The sequence below is a fragment of the Staurois parvus genome, unplaced genomic scaffold (genome assembly GCF_062004578.1).
Source record: "Staurois parvus isolate SC_StPar_1 unplaced genomic scaffold, SC_StPar_1.0 ptg001002l, whole genome shotgun sequence".
In the NCBI taxonomy this organism is placed as follows: Eukaryota; Metazoa; Chordata; class Amphibia; order Anura; family Ranidae; genus Staurois; species Staurois parvus.
In genome coordinates, this window is record NW_028318798.1 from 1,997,813 (window position 1) to 2,019,997 (window position 22,185).

At 41.4% G+C, this 22,185-nt stretch overlaps 1 protein-coding gene across 2 annotated transcripts in view; it reads right to left on the reverse strand.

Moving 5' to 3' along the window:
- MAT2B (methionine adenosyltransferase 2 non-catalytic beta subunit) overlaps nucleotides 1-21,095 on the reverse strand; it is a 61,933-nt gene extending 40,838 nt beyond the window's left edge. The window contains exon 1 of one of the 2 annotated variants that reach the window (XM_089657454.1): nucleotides 20,983-21,095. In XM_089657454.1, coding sequence (XP_089513580.1) covers nucleotides 20,983-21,012 — 30 coding nt within the window. In that variant the 5' untranslated portion in view covers nucleotides 21,013-21,095. Of the gene's footprint in view, nucleotides 1-633; nucleotides 852-20,982 lie in introns of those variants that run through there. The other variant, XM_089657453.1, reaches the window with a different exon arrangement.
- Nucleotides 21,096-22,185: the final 1,090 nt, after the last annotated feature.

Genomic DNA, 22,185 nt, shown 5'->3' on the forward strand with positions numbered 1-22,185 from the left:
GCCACACAGTCACAGGCAGGCAGCATTCTGCACCACACAATCACATACATTATTCTGCAACACAAACACCACTCAATCACACACACTGAATTCTCTGTCACACAATCACACACACACTATTCTGCACCACACACACACACACTATGCTGCACCACACAATCACACACACATTATTCTGTGCCACACAATCAAGACGGGCAGCATTCTGTGCCACACAATCACACACAAAACACCCTGCACCACACACACAGCACCATAAAGTCACAGGTGCCCCAGCACTCTGCACCACACAATCACAATTATTCTTCACACATAACTCAGCAAAACACACACATATATATTAATCTGCACCACACAATCACAGACAGCATTCTGCACCACACAAATCACACACAGACAAACAACACTCTGCACCACACAATTACAGAGAGGAAAAACTCTGCACCACACAATCACACACACTACATCGCACAGGTATGAGGAGGAAGTCCAGGTCAGCTGTAGGGCTCTATTCCTCCTCCACCGTGCACAGTGTCAGCATTCACTCCTTCTGGTCTCCTCCACATACCCAGCGATCAGTGCGGCCTAGGTGCAATGCCATGCCCGCTCCCCCTGCCCAGCCCCGTCCCTCACCTGCACCACTTGCACATGGCCCGGTCGGAATCGGATCCTCAGGTCTGGGTATCGGCCCTCCATCTATCACTTCTTCCGTCTTTCAGTGAACACGGGCCGGATCTGTAACAAGCACAAGTGTACAGACTGCGGATGGGCGTGGCTGCACGTCCGATTGGCAAAGCAGAAATACACAGCTCCACGCTGACCTATCAGAGCACGAGTTACGAAACTTGTGTTGTTATTCGGCTGTACTCGCTGACCCCGGTCCTCGTCCTGCGACATGCACAGCAGTCGTTATGGGGAGCAGTAAACACGTGACGTCACCCAGTACAGTCTGGACTACCACTAAATATATACCAAGCGATGCAGCCAGGACCTATACACAAGCTGTGCTAGTCAGGGGGCTCATGTTCTTCTCATGCCATTTCCTGCTTGTCCATTATGGAAAAGAAAAAAAAAGAAGCTTTCTGTGAGCAAAAACAAAGTGGGACGCCACTGGAGAATTCGAGTTACACCGAGCTCTGGCCACTAAATGATGAATGGACTGCCCTTTAAAAAGCTTTGCACTAAAGGGTTAATTCAAAGTCTTCACTGAATGTTTACTTTACAGTGTGCTCAATATAGTAACCTCTTGCCCCTATGTAACATGTGGCAGAGAAGAGGGTGGTGGCACAGTGACCAATCTCTCATAGCCAACATAAAGCAGAGCTCCACCCGAAAGGCGAAGTTCTGCTTTAAGGCCTCATCCCCCGCTCCTGTTAAGGCTTGGCACCTTTGGTGGGTAGGTACTGCATTTTGACAGGTACCCGCTCCCACTTCTGCTGCGATCGCCTAGGCCAGGGGTGTCAAACTGGCAACCCTCCAGCTGTTGCCAAACTACCAGTCCCATGAGGCATTGCAAGGCTGGCAGTTACAAGCATGACTCCCAAAGGCAGAGGCATGATAGGACTTGTAGTTTCGCAACAGCTGGAGTGCCGCCAGTTTGACACCCCTGGCCTAGGCAATTGGAAGTTGCCCTCCCTCCCCGTAGTCCTCTGGGGCACGTGACAGGTCTTAGAGACTACGGGACCATTCACAAGGCGCAGCGCAACTCGTACATGCGCAGTGGGCACCCGGCTGTGAAGCCGCAAGCTACCCCAGCCTGGTGCCCACACTAAAGATACCATCAGGCAGTAAAACCGGCTACGATGAGGACACTGCTGGATCGAGGGACAGGTGAGAAGCTGTTTGTTCAAGGTCACTCTTGCGTTTATTCCCTCCACTCTTATGTGCCCCCCACCCCTGTAGCACTGATCCCTGTAGATTCTGGCTTCTCCTCCTCTCCCCGCCTGCAAGCTTTGGGTGCTGCAGGAGGATTTAGCGTCACAAAAAGATTCCCCCCCTCTACTTCAACCCTCCCTCCAGTCCCTTCCTCACCAATCTACAGCACCCTTCCCTGCAGCACTTCTGGCCAAGGTCCTTGCTCCCCCTCCGACCAGCTTCAGCTACAGCAGGGGAGTCAAACTGCCCAAATATGTTTCCCCTCCCCATGGTGCTCCTACCATCATAATGCATTAAAAGCGGAGTTCCAGTGAAAATAAAAAAATAAATATAAAAAAGTCAGCAGCTAAAAAAGCTGTAGCTGCTAACTTTTAAAAAACGGACACTCACCTGTCCCTCGATCCCGTGGTGGCCTTCCCGCAGCCTGTTTCACTGGCCGTCCTGTGTTTCTGGCACCGGCATCTTCAGTGTGGGCACCTGGCTGTGACAGCTTCAGAGTAGTAGCACTGCGCTTTGTGAATGGTCCTGTAGTCTTCTTGGACCGGTCACGTGTCCCCAAAGACTACAGGCAGGGAGGGGAGGACGACTTCCGCTTCTGCTCGCCTAAGCGATCACAGCGTAAGTGGGAGCATGTACCTGTCAATTTTGGGTACCCTCCCCGCTCCCCACAAGGTGCCAATCTTTAATGGGAAGCGGGAGCCAGTCCTTAAAGCTGAATTTCCCCTTTTGGGTGGAGCTCCACTTTAACTATGCTTTAGTTTGTGAATGAATAGGAAGCCCATGTAAATAGACTTCTATTCATTCATCTGCAATACAGTTGAGGCTGCAGAGAAAGGGAATAGGGACAATGTTTTCAGACTGTTTATACACCTGATGTTTTCAAAGTGCCCACCCTGGGAAAAATAAAACATTGTAAAATAACATAGTAAGGCCATGTTCACACAGGGTATACTACAGCATACACCTGTTCAAGGCTGTGTTTACCCACACAGAAATGCACAGGTGTTCAATGTGTCCCCATGCAGACAGTGCCGTTGATATCAAAAGGGATACAACCACTGCAGGGAGATGGCTGCTGCATGTTCCTGAACTCACTGTATGCATTCAGGGCTGCTCCAGCACCCACATGGATGTCAGATTCGGAGCAGCAACTCTTTCCGAATCAACGTGAATGGGGCAAAGCTGACTAGCTGGGGGTGGGGCGTTTAAATACCTATGGTTATTGGTATGTACTGGTTGCAGTAGTTCCTCTGCTGCCAATTACTGTGATTAGATTTCTGGTTCATTTCCCAGCAAGGGCATCCCCTCTGATCACAGAAGCCCTGTCCTGGGTGGAGGCACTGCCAACTTTACTTAAACCCACTCTTCCACTCAGCGAAGTTCTGGTTCTCTTATTTACCTACAAGTTTAGCGTAATTTCCTGTTTGGGTAGGGCCATTTCTCATTACCCCCCTCCCAAATGAGGGACACATTTAGGCCTCATGCACACTGGACATTTTTACAGCTGCTGTTTTTGGCTTTTGGCATTTTTTTTTCTACAGCCAGTAAACCCCCCAGCATGTTATCCTATGTGTCCATGCACACATAGACTGTAATCAGTGTTTTTTGGCAGGGGCATTTTTTGGCTGGAAAAAAAACAACCAAGGACTAGTGGGTTTCTAGAGGAGTTTTCTTAGGTGTAAAAATGCTCTAACCCTGGACTTTTTTTGAGCAAAAAAAAATGCTAAAAAAACGAACGCGAAAAAAAGTGGCAAAACGCTGCTAAACACTAATGCAAAAACACTGAAAAACTCACGTTTTTAACGTGACTTTACACAGCTAACATTACCAGCGTTATTAAAATGCCCAGTGTGCACAGAGCCTTATATTGTTGTTATTACAATGCTGATGATAGAAGATGAAAGTGTAAGCTGTGACCATAGATTTCATTCATCATTTCTCCTCTATTTTCCTTTTCTCACTAACTCCATGGCAGCATAGGATGGTGGAGTCTGCTCACATGTTTGCTTGCATGGAGCTAATCAGGGATGGAAAATTACAGCAAGTACTTGATCACCATTTTCCGGATTCTCTCATACGTAGTCTGGAATGATTACTGTAATCACACATTTGCCTCAATATCTGAACTTTAATCTTTCTCATTATACTGCACTCTCTGTTTTGCTTTGTTGTATATTTTTCCATTCTCTTATTAGTCACCTTCCTTTTTCCCTTTTACTATGGATCTGAATCAATGGTTATATAAAATGCTAGTGCAGCCCATATGCTCCCATCATGTTTTGTGACCTTGGGGAAAGTGCAGTGCCTAGAAAAGTGTTTGGGAATAGAAATCTACTTTATAAATCAGCCGTTGCCAACACAGTATTACCCTTACAAGTATAGCACTCTCCTAAATAGGTGCCAGATGTAGATAGTTAAGTATAGCATAGTATGGTCTTTAGTGTCTCTCCCTGCTTAAGGTTAGGTTCATACCTATGCAGTTCGTGTTTGATCTGTTTCTGCATTGCATTTTTGATGCGTTTTGATTTTTTTTTTCTTGTTGCTAGGCAGATTTAAAACTCATTAAAAAAAAGGCAAAAAATGCATGAAAAACACACTACATGCTTTTCTGCAGCATTTCCATTGAAGTCTATGGAACCAAAAATGCACCTTTTGCATTCAAAAAAGAACCTGACCCTTTCAAAAAAACACAATGGGTGAAAACGTGAACGTGTCCCATAGGAAATCATGTTAAATGGACTGTAGTGCGTTTCTGCAAAATGCTGTGGAAAACGCATAGGTGTGAACCTAGGGTAACAGAAGAGCTACAATTGTTTAGCTAGCTTATCCTGTGTGGCTCACAGTATTGCTGCATCTGGTTGAAGGTTCATCTGTATCCAGGCCAGCAAGGAAGGATCTGGGTGGATAGTATGAACCATGCAGAGGAGTAGTAGGAATATGGATGCAACTCCAGCCAATTACAGGGAGTGGCGCCCCTGAGCACGCTGGGTAAAGGTATTTATATTCAGTGAGCACATGAGATCTGGGTTCTTCTTCCTCTGAGAAGGGAGTTCCAGCCAGGCAGGCAGCTGCCAGGAGGCCTCAGGTGGGCAACCCAAGGACTGGGATGCAGAATCCCAGGATGCTTCTGAGAGGTGACTGAGGGGGATATCTACAGATCCTGTCTGGTATCATGGAGGAAGGTGACTTACAGCAAGGGCTGTGTGAAACTTTTCTACATGGATGATGGGACTTGTGCTGTTTAACTCCTTTGGGACCTACATGGTCAACTGCTGGGTGTAAGCTAGAAGGGACACCAGCTGACGTTCCGAAGAGCAATGCTCCATTTAGTTTCTACACTGCTACAGAGGGACTTGTTCCATTCTTTGTACAGTCTGCTATACAGGTCTAAGAGAACCCACAGATCCATGTAGAGAATACTGTCCTCCATTGTGAATAGTTCAGGTTGGAGTATCCCACTATATCCCTTCCCTATCCCAGTTCTAAAACAAAAATAAACAACAAAAACTACAACCCCTAGACTGATCATTGGAGTAATGGGCGGAAGTTGTGTGCACCTGGCTAGAGGAAATGCTGTGTACTTGGCTGCGGGTAAAGATTTGGGGGAAATCCCGGGAAAATACCAGCGGCTCCTATGGGGTATTGCTACATAAAAGTATCAGTGACATCATCTGTACATATAGCGTACAGGAGAGGATACAAAACCAGTCCCGCTGCATAAGGAGTGCATTCCTAACTGGTCTTTATTATGAAGCTCCTCCACAAAGACAAGATTTCACACTGGATTACTGCAACACTTGGAGCAAGACTCTTTAAATGGAACAAATGCATTTATCTTCTAAACAAAATAAAACACCCCATATGTGTAACTTCACTTATCAATGTGCTGTACATTCAAAAATAGAAGTGAGACTCATAGGTGACAAATCAACTACCACCACTGGACTTGAATCAAAGGCTTACCAGAGGGATGGACACCAGAGTATAGATATCAGTAAGAAAACACCCATTTCTTGTATTTGTTTATCTTTCAGCTCAGCTTTAAGATTTTTGTGCTGACACTTCCTGTAGGTGACAACTCTTCTTCATTCCTGTCTTGACAGTGGTTATTGTCTTTTGTCACTCTATTACATGAGCATGTGAGACTACAATCTGTTCATTTAACACAGATTCATGCTTTCCAACTTTGTAGCCTAAAGCAGTAATAGGCCTGGTTCACACCTGTGCTGTTTGCTTTTGGTCTGTTTTTGCATTTTTGCTGCGTTTTGGTAAGTTTTTTTTTTTTTTTAAGGGAAATGTTTTTGTTGCTGGGCAGAATAAAAAAAAATGCAAAAAACGTGGCAAATTTGCACTACATGCCTTTCAGCAGCATTTCCATTAAACTCTATTGTAGCAAAAAGGCTGCTTTTTGCATTTAAAAAGTCTCTCACTCTTTCCAAAAAAGCAGTGGCTGAAAAACACATAGATGTGAACATGTCCCATAGGAAACCATGTTAAATGGACTGTAGTGTGTTTCCGCAAAAAAAAGCAATAAAAAAAAATGCATGGGTATGAACCAGGCCTTAAGTCCCAAACCAAAAATGTATTATATTGAAGCTTACCAATCATTAGAGTTGGTGGCTGCATTAGTTTTCCTTTTTTATTAGGCTTTTTTCCCCCCTTACGTCACCTGGTGATGCAGCCAGTAAGGCCCTTTTCACACGGGCGTTCTGTATGTCTGTTTTTCATCTGTTGATCAGATGATCATCTGTCCACATCCGTTAACATCCATTTTGGATGTGAGCTATGAAAACATGAGATATTTCACGAAAACTTAAGCATGATCATCGCACTATTAAGAGATTTGTGGCTGATTCAGAGCATAGACTGGTTCATGCAGATAAAGGCACATTGAAGATTTCTGCCAGATCCATGCATTGGATCAAGAGAGCAGCTGCTAAAATACCATTACATAGCAGCAAACAGATATTTGAAGCTGCTGGTGCCTCTGGAGTCCCACGGACATCAAGGTGTAGAGCCCTCCAGAGTCTTGCAACTGTGCATAAACCTTCTATTCGGCCACCACTAACCAATGCCTCCAACAGAAACGGCTGCATTGGGCAGAAAAATACATGAAAACTAATTTTTAAACAGTCCTGTTCACTGATGAGGGCCGTGCAACCCTGGATGGTCCAGATGGATGGATTAGTGGATGGTTGGTGGACAGCCACCCTGTTCCAACAAGGCTGCGACATCAGCAAGGCGGTGGTGGAGTCATGTTTTGGGCCGGAATCATGGGAACAGAGCTGGTCGGCCCCTTTAGGGTCCCCGAAGGTGTAAAGATGACCTCTGCAAAGTATGTGGAGTTTATGACTGACCACTTTCTTCCCTGGTACAGAAGGAAGAACTATGCTTTCCGTAATAAAATCATCTTCATGCATGACAATGCACCATCTCATGCTGCAAAGAATACCTCTGTATCAATGGCTGTTATGGGGATAAAAGGAGAGAAAGTCATGGTGTGGCCTCCATCCTCCCCTGACCTCAATCCTATTGAGAACCTTTGGAGCATCCTCAAGCAAAAGATCTATGAGGGTGGGAGGCAGTTTACATCCAAACAGCAGCTCTGGGAGGCTATTCTGACATCTTGCAAACAAATTCAAGCAGAAACTGTCCAAAGACTCACAAGATAAATGGATGCAAGACTTGTGAAGCTGCTATCAAATAAAGGGTCCTATGTTACAATGTAACGTGACCTGTTAAAATGTTTAAAAAGTTAAAATGTTGTTAAAAGTTTGATTGAAATAGCTTTTGATTTCAGTAATATGCTGCAAACACAACAAATGACAATTTTCAGTTCTTTACAACCTATAAAGTGTTTTGAAACTTACTGTGCGTAATAATTTGGAACAGTGCATGGTAAGATTTTTATGTTTAAAAAAAATCCTGTTATCATTAGGAGGTTTGTTCAATAAAATTTGAATTGTACTCTTAATAGTTGATAACATGAGAATTATGCTGACTGTTATTTACATCAATTATTTAGGTAAATGAGAAAAATATCATTTGCATAATAATTTGGAACAGGGTGTATGTATATATACACACACACACGATTTTGTGTTTCCGGGTAGGGGGCGCACTCGAGCCGTGCGTGCCCCACCCGTGCTGCTATTCGCGGCTGTCAATCACTGGTCCCGGCCGGTGATTACCCGCTGGCGTCCGGTGATTACAGAGGATCTCCTAGGCTCGGGCACACTGCTGTGGATGGCAGTAAGGCACCAAACACACCGCCCCCCAGTAAAACACTCCCAGCACACAGTTAACCCTTTGATCGCCCCTTATGTTAACCCTTTCCTGCCCAGTGCTTTTTTTTTAGCACTAATCACTGTATTGGTGTCACTGGGTATGTCAGTGACACCAAGTTAGTTTCCCCCAGTGTCAGAATGCCCACCAGAGTCCCGCTATAAGTCGCTGATCGCCGCCATTACTAGTAAAAAAATAAATAAAATTCCAGTATATATACCGCCATTTGTAAATGCTATAATCTTCACGTAAACCACTTAATTCACACGTATTGAGATTTTTATTTTAGCAAAGACATGTAGCAGAATACATTTTGGCCTAAATTTATGACGAAATTTGATTTTTAAAATTGTTTTACTGGACAGGTTTATTAGGAAAAAGTTAATATAATTTTTTGCTCAAACTTGTCGCTTTGTTTTTTATTAATAGCAAAAAAAATAAGAAACACACAGGCGGTCAAATACCACCAAAAGAAAGCTCAATTCGTGGGAAGAAAAAAAAAAAAAAAAAGACGTAAATTCCATTTGGGTGTAGCGTTGCATGACCACGCAATAGTCAGTTAAAAGTAATGCAGGGCCGTAACACGGAAAATGTCCTGGTCAGGAAGGGGGGGGGGTAAATCCTCAGGAGGGCAAGTGGTTAAGGGGGGCAATATGATCAACATGTATAAATACATCAGTGGTTCATATAGTGAACTCGGTGTAAAGTTATTCACCCTGAGGTCATCACAGAGGACGAGTTGGTTCTGGCCAGCTCAGTAGATGACTTTAAAAAAGGCCTGGATTCTTTCTTAGATGCACAGAATATAACTGGATACTAACATTTATAGGTAAAGTTTATCCAGGGAATATCAGATTGCCTCTCAGGGGATCAGGAAGAAACTTTTTCCCTTGCAGGAGCAAATTGGATCATGCTTTGCGTTTTTTTCCTTCCTCTGGATCAACTGTGGGTATAGAATTAGAACTTTTTTTTTTTTTTTTAATGGTTCAACTAGATCAGTGGTTCTCAACCTGTGGGTCGCGACCCCTTTGGGGGTCGAACGACCCTTTCACAGGGGTCACCTAAGACCATCGAACAACACATTTCCAATGTGTAAAGAGTAAATAATTTTATGGTTTGGGGTCACCACAACATGAGGAACTGTATTAAGGGGTCGCGGCATTAGGAAGGTTGAGAACCACTGAACTAGATGGACGTATTTTTTCAGCCAGATATGTAACATAGTAAACAACACTTAAAACCAGTTGCTGAAGCTGACGGAGGGGCTGTCGTCTAAGGAACTAGTCTGGTATCATTGGGAGAACGTGTCCGGATGATTGGTTGCCTCCTTCCAATATCTTCCAAAGACATTAGTGAGTGCAGACTGGTGTGAGATCATAGAGACTGTGCTGTTGCCACCCTTCTGGCTCAAAACGAAACAGCTGTCTTAAAATGGGACATTGGGTCTGGAGTCCAGAAGAGCGCAGTCCATTTTATTCTCATCTCTGATTTCTCAAGTTGCTACCACAAGGCTACAATGTTCAGTCCACCATTTACTAGTGCAAGGACTTGGCTAGTTCTAAAGAAGAATGAGTGTCCTCCCGTGTGTACATAGTTTTGGGGTATACCATACAGTTCATATCCCCATTCAAGTTACTCAAAAATAAAAACAAAAAAGGAGAATACCCCAGAACTGTATTGAGCCAAATTATTATTATTATACAGTATTTATATAGCACCAAAAAGTTTGCTCAGCGCTGTACATTATAATGGGAGACAGTACATGAGACGATACAGTAACAATACAATGCACGAGAGGTTCGAGGGCCCTGCTCCTTGGAGCTTACAATCTAGGAGGGAGCCCAATGAGTGACTGTGTGCTGTGGGGCAACTACAGGAAAATACTCAAGGAACCTTTAATACTGTGAGCTTCTATAGGGTTATCGCTACATATAAAACTTAAAGGAACAGATTAAAAAAATCCTGCAACAGTTCCAGAACTTCTAAATGGTTACAACTTAGAATGGCAACTACTGACCAGCTAATGATTGACTGTTTTTTGCTGCCATTCCTCCTGCCCTGCACATTCTGCTGTGCAGAACAGCAACGCCTGGCAGTGAAGTGTTGAGCAACACTTTATACAAATTGCACAGGCATGGTCCACTGTTTTCAGTACCGGGAAACCCTCTCGAGAAACACCATGCAGCCAGCCATGGCTGAATTTACGCACGCAGACAGGACAAGGCTGCAGGAAATCAGCAGCACTGAGGGTGCAACAAAATGATGAAAGAAAGGAAAGTATTTAATTTTTTTGAATTTTAAATATTACAAGTCATTCAGATAGGGTTTATATCTATGTGATGCTATATGCAGCTTTGCAAAGCATTTACCTGTTGCAGTGAACATTTTAACTTTGTTAAAGAGCCGTACATACTCAGAAATCTGAGCATACACACCAGATAGTTGTAATAATTTTCCAGATATTTAGGAATTAGCTGCAGCTCTAACTATATTGGGCAGCAAAAATGTGAAAAGGTGTATGATAGAAAATCTTGAACCATTGTCTCAGAAAATTACTAGTTCAAGGTGACAAGTTGGCTACTTATTCCAAAAGCATTATCACAATTTCCTACAATATACTTCATGTCTTAACAGTTTGACACCTTCCAAGGAACTAAAAGCCTCACAAGATGCACACAATTTCCATCAGCCAAAGACCAAATCACTATCATTTTTCACATAAATATGAACTAAGACTGTATCTTGAGTATATAAAACATGCTGCCAAATAGCATTATTTTTCTTATTAAAGGTGCATGTAAATAATCAAATATTCTTTACAAATATATTGAGGGAAAAAAACAAAACAAAGCAAAAAAAGACGTACCTCTTGGGTGGGGCTGTGGATCCTAGTACATAGACCACATAATATCAACATGCCAGGCATCACAACAGGTTCGCAATAAAGAAAAAGTCATCCAAGCCAGATGGAAACACTTGAATTATATAGAGGACGCAAGATCAAATTACATTATGCTCTTTTGGTTGCTGGTGCAAGACATTGTGCTGGCGATATTAAGAAAATTGCACAGCTCCATTTCCATTAGCTGAAAGGATGGTCTGCCCTGTAGATAAAGTAGCTCATGTCTTATTATCGAGATGGGCACCAAAGGAGCTCTGAGGTTGCCTTGCAGCAATATCCAGTAAACAAATAGATAATCTCATCAAATGATAAAAGCAGAGTGGTTGTGACAACATACAAATCAGGAAAGAGGATTGCAAACGGGAACTGCTGCCTGATATGAAATGAAGTTTTAAAGGAACATATATTTTTCCAACACATGAAGTCTTATGCCTTGCCTTTTTTCAATTCCATACAAAAAGTACAGTATAGCTACCTGAGAATAATTTTACATCCCCTTTGTAAATGAAGGAGATCTGCTTGCTCATTGTAGAGTTAGCCTGCATACTTTGTGATATCGTGTTCCATCCACTGAATTTGTATATTTGCTGAATTAAAAATAAAAAATAGAAGGGAACAAATTAAATGAAACTAAATATTTCCTAAAATATACACCACAATTATTGGCAAAGTAATAGTGATAAAAATAAGTAACCAATCATTAAAAAGGAACCTAGTTAGGAATACACTAAAGTGGCAGGATAACCTATTTACATAAACAATCTTGTGGTTATTCTAGAAGTATCCACAAACACAGGGACAATGTGTGATAATCTACAGACCTACAGGACAACAGTTGTAAGGGTTTCAGCCTGGACTCATAGACAATGGAAAACAAGGGTGTGGTCTCATCCATGATAAACCTGTCAGATATGGCCATACCTCCCAACTTTCTGAGAGGGGAAACAAGGACACCCATTAGCACCCAGGCCATAAGCAAATAATACACATCTCCTGCCACATTCCCAATTATGTAGCATTTGAAGAATTAATAAGCAAAAAATGATTGGATAATCCCACTAGAGTTTTTTTCATCACTGTTTCCTTTATACTGGCTTTTGGTAAGGTTTATGTGAAAGGTTTAGTGCAATGTAACTGTGGTAGTTAAGTATTTATTATAGAGGCATACTATATCTGTCCACAAAAAGGGACAACTGAGAAGGAAAGAGATTTGGTTCCAGAAGATGGACAGTTCCTCCAAATGCGGGACAGTTGGGAGGTATGATATTGCTTCTACTTTTCAAATTTTAATGTTTTTGCTGTTTCACTATTTGCAAGGAAACCATTGTGTTGCACAGAGCAGCCCCAATCCTCCTATTCTTGGGTCCTCCACTGGCGCTCCTGACTCCTGCTCTTCTTAGTGTGCCAGCATAGGATGCCACTTCCTATGGTGGCACACCTGCAGAGCTAATCCTGAGCCGTGCTGCCTGTGTCCATGGTCTGCCCCCCTACTCCATTGTTACAGGATTTGATTGACAGCAGCAGGAGCCAATGACTCCATGTTCAGTGAGGAGAGAGAGTGGAGAGAGCCGCTGCTCTCATGCACAGCATTGGATTGAGATCATACTTAGGTAGTGAAGCTGCACACAGTAGTTTTTTTTACTTTAATGCAGATAATGGGGTTGATTTACTCAAGGTAAATAGTAGTGGTGCACCGAAATGAAAATTATGTTGCCGAAACTGAAACTTCAGGATGCACTTGGACAATGGACAGTTTTTAAATATGTATATAATTTTTCAAACGCGATTTTGTTTTGGAGGAAAAAAAAAAAAACAAAAAAAAAGACTTTAAAGAAAAAGAACAAAAAAACAAAAAACACACACACCACCAAAAAACAAAATATATACCCTACTTTTTTAATACAATATGAAAGATGATTTATGCCGAGTAAATAGATACCCAACATGTTGTGCTTTAAAATTGCACACGCTTGTGGAATGGTGCTAAACTATGGTACTTAATCTCCATGGGTGACGCTTTAAAAAGGACTACAGGTTACCAGTTTAAAGTTACAGAGGAGATCTAGTGCTAGAATTATTGCTCTCGCTCTGACGTTCACGGCAATTCCTCACATGTGTGGTATGAACACCGTTTACATATGTGGGTCTGGCCTACGTAGGCGTTCATCACTGCGCGTGAGCACTTTAAAAAAAATGTTTTCATTTATTACTTTTTTTTTTACTTTATCACTTTTATTTCTATCACAAGGAATGCAAAGACTGCTACTACATCAAATTTACCCAGCACTTTACATGTATGTGTGCATTCACATCAGTCCCTAACCCTCAGGGAGCGTACAATCTAAGGTACCTAACTCACATTTATACATATCTATACTAGGTCCAATTTAGACAGGAACCAATTAACCTACCAGCATGTCTTTGAAGTGTGGAAGGAAACCAGAGTACCTGGAGGAAACCCACGCAGGCACAGGGAGAACATGCAAACTCCAGAGTTGGAGGTGGGATTGGAGTTTGAACCAATGACCCCAGTGCTGCGAAGCACAAGTGCTACCATTTAGTTACTGTGCTGCCCGTACATGGCGCAGGAACCGTTGTAATGACGTCGCTCCGGTCCTCCAAGGGCATAGAGATGATTGGAGGCCATCTTTCCTTCACTGAACTCTATGCCCAGCCACTGGGATCGTTGGAATGGGTTCTCAGGTAAGCATGAGAACCACTGGGTGGCAGCACTGTTTTCAGCACTTGTAGCGGTGCCTATTTTTATATCGGCCAAAAGGCGGATAGGAATATTTTCGGCCGAAACGTTTAGGCCGCTGTAATTTTCCTAGTAAATAGTCTGTGCACTCAAAGTGCAGTTGCTCTAGCTCTGAGGGGGAGCTCTATTAATTTCTATCATCCAATTCATTCAATCGTATGCAGGCAAAAAGGCTGTTTTTTTATTTTCCTTGCATGTGATTGGGTGTTCTTTGCAAAGTGAAGCTTTACCTCATTTACGAAGCTCTGGAGCAAGTGCACTTGCAGTGCACAGCATATTTACCTTTAGTAAATCAACCCCACTATATATATATATATATATATATATATATATATATATATATATATATATATATATATATAAAAAACACACCAACCTGAACAACCTAAAATACATCTCCCTACTACCATTTACCTCTAAACTCCTAGAACGCTTAGTCTACAATCACCTGAGCTCCCACCTCACGGACAACAATCTTCTCGACCCTTTACAGTTTGGCTTTCACTCTCTGCACTCCACTGAAACTGCCCTACTAAAACTCTCTAATGATCTACTAACTGCTAAAACCAACGGCCACTATTCAATACACCTACTACTAGACCTCTCCGCGGCTTTTGATACAGTTGACCATTCCCTCCTCCTCAAAAAACTATACTCTCTTGGCCTCAGAGACTCCGCTTTCTCCTGGTTCTCCTCCTTCAGTGTTACCTATAACGCAAAAAAGCTGGTGGTATATTATTATATAGAAGCTGAACAGTGTTCAAGGCTATGGACATTCGCAGAGACAAATCTCCAATTCCCTGGCCAACACCTGGAAATCAGGCAGTTGTAGACTAGGCTAGGTACTGAACATCTGAACTTGAATACAGGCAGTCCACCAGTTCCGAACATTCAAGTTACGAACGAATCATACTTACGAACGGAGGGAGAAACAAGAAGGGAGAGGAAATCTACCCCTAGGAAAGGAAAGTCACTCCTGTAAGAGTTATCATGGAAAAAAAAGGTGTCTCCACTGAAGGTCTATTACCAATCCTTGATCCACTTTCAAAATCCAAATTGTCACAGGGATAGAAAGTGAGGTGAAATCTTCTGAACAGGGGCACAGACAGCAAAAACATTACAGGGCCGTTAACCCTTCCCTATGCTATCCAAAACACTTAAAAATATTTTTTGGGGCTGGAGCTACACTTAAAAAATGTCCCGGTTCCAAGTTACATACAAATTCAACATACAGACCCTATTGTGTTCATAACCCAGGGGCTGCCTGTATAGAGTTATTCTAGTATCCAAAATTGATTTCAGATATACTAAAGGTTCGATCTTGATCTATATTGTAATAGAACTACAAACACCCTACATGGTACAATCCAATATAAGGTAGCTCTAGGAGGCATTCTGTGATATTCCAACACTTTCAAAATCAAGGACCATTCGTCCATATACAAACTCTTTTTTCCAGAAATAAATTTCAGAACAATGGAACAAATTTATGTAAGCTCCAAGGAGCAGGGCCCTCCTAACCCTCTTGTATTGAACTGTATTGTCTCCCGTTTATATTGTCAAGCGCTGAGCAAACTGTTGGCGCTATATAAATCCTGTATAATAATAATAATTCCAGAATGTGATTTCTCTGGACACCACACTACCTTGTATTGTGCAACACTTACAAATCATATTCTGCATGTCTGGGAAAGTCTCACTACAAGGAAGGATTTTGGTTCTCCCTGGAGTACCACTCTAAAGGACAACTGTGTTTTGCTAAAAGTTGGCTTTCAACTATTTTCATGGTTTGGTCCTGCATGAAGCCGCTTCAACTTGCACTCATAATCATCTACTCATTAATATGGGGAGAGCCATTCTCTTGAGGATGTCAGCATGTGTATAGCTCCCCATAGGAATAAATAAGGCCAAAGATACACATGAACAGGATGAAGACGACAGATAACAGTGTACATACTCCCTGTAGGCATTATTTCTTATGCAATGTCACACCTTTCAGCACTAGTTTCCTTATTTATTTAATTCACTTTAGATGTCAAAATTTGTACAAGTAATTTGCTGCTTCACATCAATAACCATCACAGCAGAGACATTACTTATTAGAATACAAATCAAGTGCAAACTATAATGTGCATGACCAAATCGGGAAAAAAAATAGCTCTGTTAGAATTCTGAATTCAGGTTATCAGCAGAACATACATAAATAAAATTCTATCAGCGGCATCTCACTTCTTGTATCTCCATTTTCTGTCCTGACGATTCAGCAGAAAGTGAGAGGCAATCTCTCTAAAGTTAGTGTAAATGCCCTTTTGAGAAGGTTGTTACCACTGAAGATTTTCCTGCCTAGTACAATGTAAAAACTGTAGACAATTTCCCCCCCAATCAAATAGTATATTCTCAGGAGGAATACTGGCATGAATTTTGCATTTCTTGCACACGTTTAAAAAAATCTGTTTAGGCCTGAAGATTACATAAACCCCCCCCCCCCCCCCCAATATATAAAACATTTTCTGAAAGCAGACACCCTAGTGAATAAATTAGTGGTCGTTCAAATTTTTTATGTCACACAATATCACTGGAAAAAAAAAGCAAAAAAAACAAAAAAACCACACACTAAAGTTAGGATAAACAAATGCAATTAATTACCCAAATTTTTGGTAAATATAAAAGACGAGGTAAATAGATACCCTACACTTCAAACCTGAAATTTGTGTGTGCCTATAAGATAGTGACAAACTTCAGTACCCTATATTTTTTATCGGTATTGCTTCAAAAGCCGCTATAGGTCATCAGTTTAGTGTTACAGAGGAGATCTTGCACTAGAATTATTGCTCTCTCTTTGGCATGCGCAGCGATATTCACGTGTAGGCACCCCGGCATGCATTTACGCTCGTACATGCGTATATTTGGGGGTCTCAACTGTTTTGGGGGGGTGTTATGTGTTATGGGCTTGCGTGTAACTTAATTTCTTTGCAGTTTTTTTTTTTTAACTTTATCGCTTCCCAACCTTGCTATAGCCAAAAGATGGCTACAGAGCGGTTGTCCAGTTTTGGGAGGGCGTCGGTGGATGTCCTCCCAGAACGTGCTCCCTGCGTGCCTCCAGCGGCATGCACGCACCTGGTGCTGTCAGTGATCGCTGTGTCCTACGGACACAGATGATCACATGATTAGGTAAAAGGCCAATCACAGCGGCCTTTTACCATGCGATCAGCTGTGTCCAATGACACAGCAGATCACAATGTAAATACAGTTGCCGGTTATCGGCAGCACTTTCCTCACACTGTCGCAGCGTGAGGAAAGTACTGCCAATAACCAGCAAATGTGACGGGAGATCTGCACTGATAATCAGTGCACCGATTATCAGTGTCGCCCAGCAGTGCCCATCATTGCTGCATATTAGTGCATCATCAGTGCCTCCTCATCAGTTCCCATCAGTGCTGCCTATCAGTGCACATCAGTGAAGGGGAAAAAATTACCTGTTTGCAAAATTTATAATAGAAAAAAACTTATTTTTTAATTTTTTGATCTTTTTTTGTTTATAGCGCAAAAAATAAAAACCCCAGTGGCGATTAAATACCACCAAAAGAAAGCTCTATTTGTGTGAAAAACAATAATAACAATTTCACATGGGTACAGTGTTGCATTTGTCGTTCAAAGTGCAACAGTGCTGAAAGCTGAAAACTGGCCTGGGCAGGAAGGGGGGGGGAGAGTGCCTGGTAGGCAAGTGTTTTTTTTTCCACAAAGTCCCCTATGTGAGGATTTTTAGGTGACAGGTTCTCTTTTATGAGACACACAGGGTTTAAAAGACCCTGCATGTCTCTGTACGACATATGGACCTGGCAGCAAAAGGACTAGAATGTATGTCGAGCCAAAACATTTTTCTAAATTTAGATAGAGTGGGGAAGGGTTTGCAACACTGTTGGGATTTTACTGCTATCTGGGGCTCTGTTAAGCTTTACAATCACTTACATTGTCCTGCTGTTAATGTTTTACTACAAAGTGAATTCTTCAACAGCATCACAGACAGAGAAAAAAAAAAAGTTGTGGAAAGCTGGAGCCTCTTTTAGATTTTTATTTTTGACTGTGTCTTTGCTGAAGAGTTTCCCTCACTTGCCATCTAAAAAGCATTGTCATCAGGACAGAAAGTGAGGGTAAATGTCCGTAAGCCTAGGTTCACATATATGCAATGCGGGAAATGCAGCAAATCCTGTGCATTTCCCACACTGCATCCAAATCGCAATTGTGTTCATCTGCTGTGGGTGTCTTAAGTTGATGACACCCCAAAAACAGGTTGCAAAACACACAGCAATTGCCAGATTCGAATAGCATGAGTGTGAACACCTATGCAATCCGTTTCAAATGTGACAAAAAAAAAAATCTGCCTGCACTTTTTTCATGCGGGGCGATCTGAGCCATCCAAAATGAATGGGCTTAAATCGCACTGCAAAGAATCGCATGCAATTTGAACAGGAATGCGGTGCGATTCCTATCCCAATCACATGCAGTTTCTTGCGCCGCATAGGTCTGAACCCAGGCTCAAGCCTGTTCCATATGGGTAGCCAGGGAGCAGTAAAAACAGGCAGCTGAACCATGGATTTATATACCCTGGTTACCCACCTAAAATGTAAAGACAGACAGAACAGACAGAAAAGACTATACACATACAGGCAGTGTGTGTTCGGGGCCGTGCACCCACACAGATATCCTATTGGAACACAGGAGCCATGCCCGTGCAGGGCTCTTTGGGGCAGGACTTGGACTTGAGAGGGCAGGATGTGATCAAAAAGCAGGGCTTTGTGCGGTCAGGACATTTGGGGGCAGCACTTGTGGGGGCGGGACTAAGCATCTAGGAGTGAGTGGGCAGGATTAATCTGGACCGTTGGCAAGTATAAGCATCTTCCTTTCACAGGATAATTAGAATAGGGAGCAGTTTTAGGTGTAATACATGGATCGAAATTCGGTCAGCTCAGCTGTGATCCATGTATGGGCACTGTGGTTCAACAGATCGACTTCTGTACAACAGCCCTGTTTAATTTTAGCCGCTTGATCCATGCTGCAGTCTATGGCCGGCAGCACTTATCAGTGTATTCTGACGGTGGAGAAGTCTCCCTACTGTCAGCACAAAATAGCTCAGTGTGTTGAATGAAAAAAAACTGACCCATCAATGTGAATGGGGAAATCAGGTCGTTTTTTTTTTAATTCAACACACTGGTTGAACAAAAAAAAGAAAAAAAAGACTAAAGTATGGGCAGCTTTAGTTGGTTAGAGCCCGGACTTCCACTATAAGGCTTCATGCACACTGTATTTTATTGACATTTTGTTTCTCCGTCAGGAGTTTAGCAGCAGCAGCAAAAACAAAAGGTGAAAAGCTGCTTTTTTGCATGCACGTTCCTGCGTTAATACTTTCTATTGGCCAGCAATAATGCAAGTTTAGGCAATTATAACCATTTTTTATGTTCATAAGCTCCTCTCCTGAACGAATAATTATTTTTTTCTGCCTCTAAACTCCTATGTGTGCATGGACACACAGATTAACATGGAGAAGTTTTTAGAGGAAGAAAATAAAAATAAAAAAAAACCTCAAACGCTTGTAAAAGCAGCATTTATGAGCACAATTGTGCATGAGGCCTAAATCAGATACTGAAAGTGTTAACTATATTAGGATAGATAGATAGATAGATAGATAGATAGGATAGATATCACTTCAAACTAACTAGATAAAACAGAAAAACAACAAAATTTTAGGCTAGTCTGGGAAAACACAAAAACAAAACAAAACAAACAAACGGTTTTGAGTTTATCATTGTAAAAAAATCCTTTACATGTAAAGTCAGTTATTTGAAATTAAATTTTGTGGCCATTTTTTCCAAGCACAAACATACTTGTATGCAGGGGCGGACTGACAACTCATGGGGCCCCCGGGCAATAGAGGATCATGGGGCCCCCGTGTCCTTGCCCAAACTCAAAAAAGCCTATGAAAAAGGTACCAGGGGCATCTCATGGGGCCCCCTACTGACCCCGGGCCCTCGGGCAGTGCCCGATTTTCCAAATTGTCAGTCCGCCCCTGCTTGTATGCTTGTTCTTTCTTTCAGTTTAAGGTGATCAAACGACCTTAAATAATAAGCATTTGTGGTACCAAGAAATTTTTTGATGGTACGTCATGCTGTTCCCTGTGTATTTTATGGATGATTTTTTTTCTACAGGGAGGAGAATTTGTTACTGTGCATGACCAAGAAACTGACTTGTTAACAAAACTTCCTACATATCTATTCACTTGCAAATGTAAATGACACAGCTGTGTGCAAGCCAGGAGTGCATTGCACCACTAGGAATTTAACATGTCCTTCAATACAGAAGGGATAGAATTTACACACACACACACTTTTTTTTTTAATTGGAACATTTGCTCCATTTTCTAATTGCTAATGGGTCAAATCAATGACTGTATTTTCAAAATGTAGTGAAACAAAAATATATTTTTAAAAGTTATAGAACATATGCTCTCTTTATCTGTATCAAAATTCCATGAATTCCAAAATCAAATGCTAAAAAGTAGTTGAATTTTTCATGTGCTTTCAAAGTGACATTCATCAAGTCTCTGATGGGCATTATCAAATATACTTAATTTTTTTTTCTTCCATACAGTCATTCATATTGAAATCTACTGGTGTATAGCCACACACACACTTATATATATATATATATATATATATATATACATATATATATATATATATATATATATATATATATATATATATATACACACACACATATATAAATAAATAAAAGACACTGCCTGTAAACTGAGGTTTGCAAGAATTACTGCAGAAGATTGCGTGTGTTTTAAGCACATTATAGCAAGTCAAATAAGCATAATCACCCTAAAACTTTTGATGATAAGCCGTATATATTAACTCTTTTGTGTAAAAATACACGCAGTGTGAGCTTCGCTCTAAATGTTTCTCCAACAGCATCTAGTAAGAAAATAACACAGGCACCATAGAGCTGCTGGCAGGTTTATAGGAAATAGTTAGTCCCTTTTCGTAGATGCCCTTAAGTTCAACCATAGCTCTGTAACTACAAGGCAAAATGTTAACAACTGTTATTCATGATACACGGCTTTCCACCCCCAGCAAAATCCTTCCAGGCAGAGCCTTACCTCCTCTATTTCCATCAACATTTCAGGCATTTTGTGGCGGTGTACTAAGAATTTAGCAGTGAGAAGGCGGCTGGGGAAGCTGCAGATCTCTGCTCCAGGCTTTGTCTTTTCAGTAGTGAGCACATGGAATGAGGAAACACCAGCTGCCCTTTGTACAGGGAGGACTGTTTAATTTTCGCTGGTGATTATTTCACTGAGGCATTGACAGCTTATTGTTAAGCCAAGTAACAGCTAGCCAATTTTAAACCTTGCTTTAATTAACAAAAACGGCAATAGGCATTCCTACTTCTGCTGATGTAATTCCTCTCTTGTCAGAAGGAGGAGAATTCAGTTGACCAAGAGTAGAGTAAAATGGAGTGCTGTCACTTCACTATTTTCATAACAGAGCCATGTTGTTAAGAAACAAGTGCTAGTTTAATAATAGATATAATTACACGTACATATACCAGTTTTGGTACTTGTCTGTTAATTCACCGGATTTATTTATTTAATGCGTGTAAGGTGACTATTGTAATTAGCGCTGACGTCATTTCCGTTCTAAATCTGAAGAGAAAAGACGCCATGAATCTGCAATTTTGGCCTCCATCGTGACCCACTTTAATGACATCCTAGCTAAGTAATTCGTTTTAAATAAAACTATACAACTATGTTAACTATATTGACAAGTTAATAAATCCGGTGAATTACTATGTTGACAAGTGAATAAATCCGGTGAATTAACAGACAAGTACCCCAGTTTTTTTTAATTCTTTGAATATATTAAATGCACACTAATTCACAAAGTGAACAAATTCATATAATATATATATAGTGTAACTCCATACTCTGTGTAACTCAACTCGCCCCAGTTAACCTGCTAGATAAAATAAAGTTACGCACCAACCTATTACAATAAATACATTTAAACAATACAGCACTACAAATTATTTAAAGGATAAGCTCATTATTAGAAAAAAAAAAAATTTTTGTAGTTAAAAAAAAATGTGCATTTTTTTTTTCTGGAGCCTGCAGCATGATCAGCAGATGACAAGTGCAATGTCAGCTCTCATGCACACTGGAAGTTTTGATAACACTGGTAATGTTATCTGTGTAAAGTCCCGTTAAACACGTTTTCAGCTTTTCTTAAGCATTTTTGCATTAGTGTTTAGCTGCAATTAGCGGCGTTTTGCGTTTATAGCTTTTTTTTTGTGAACAAAAAAATTT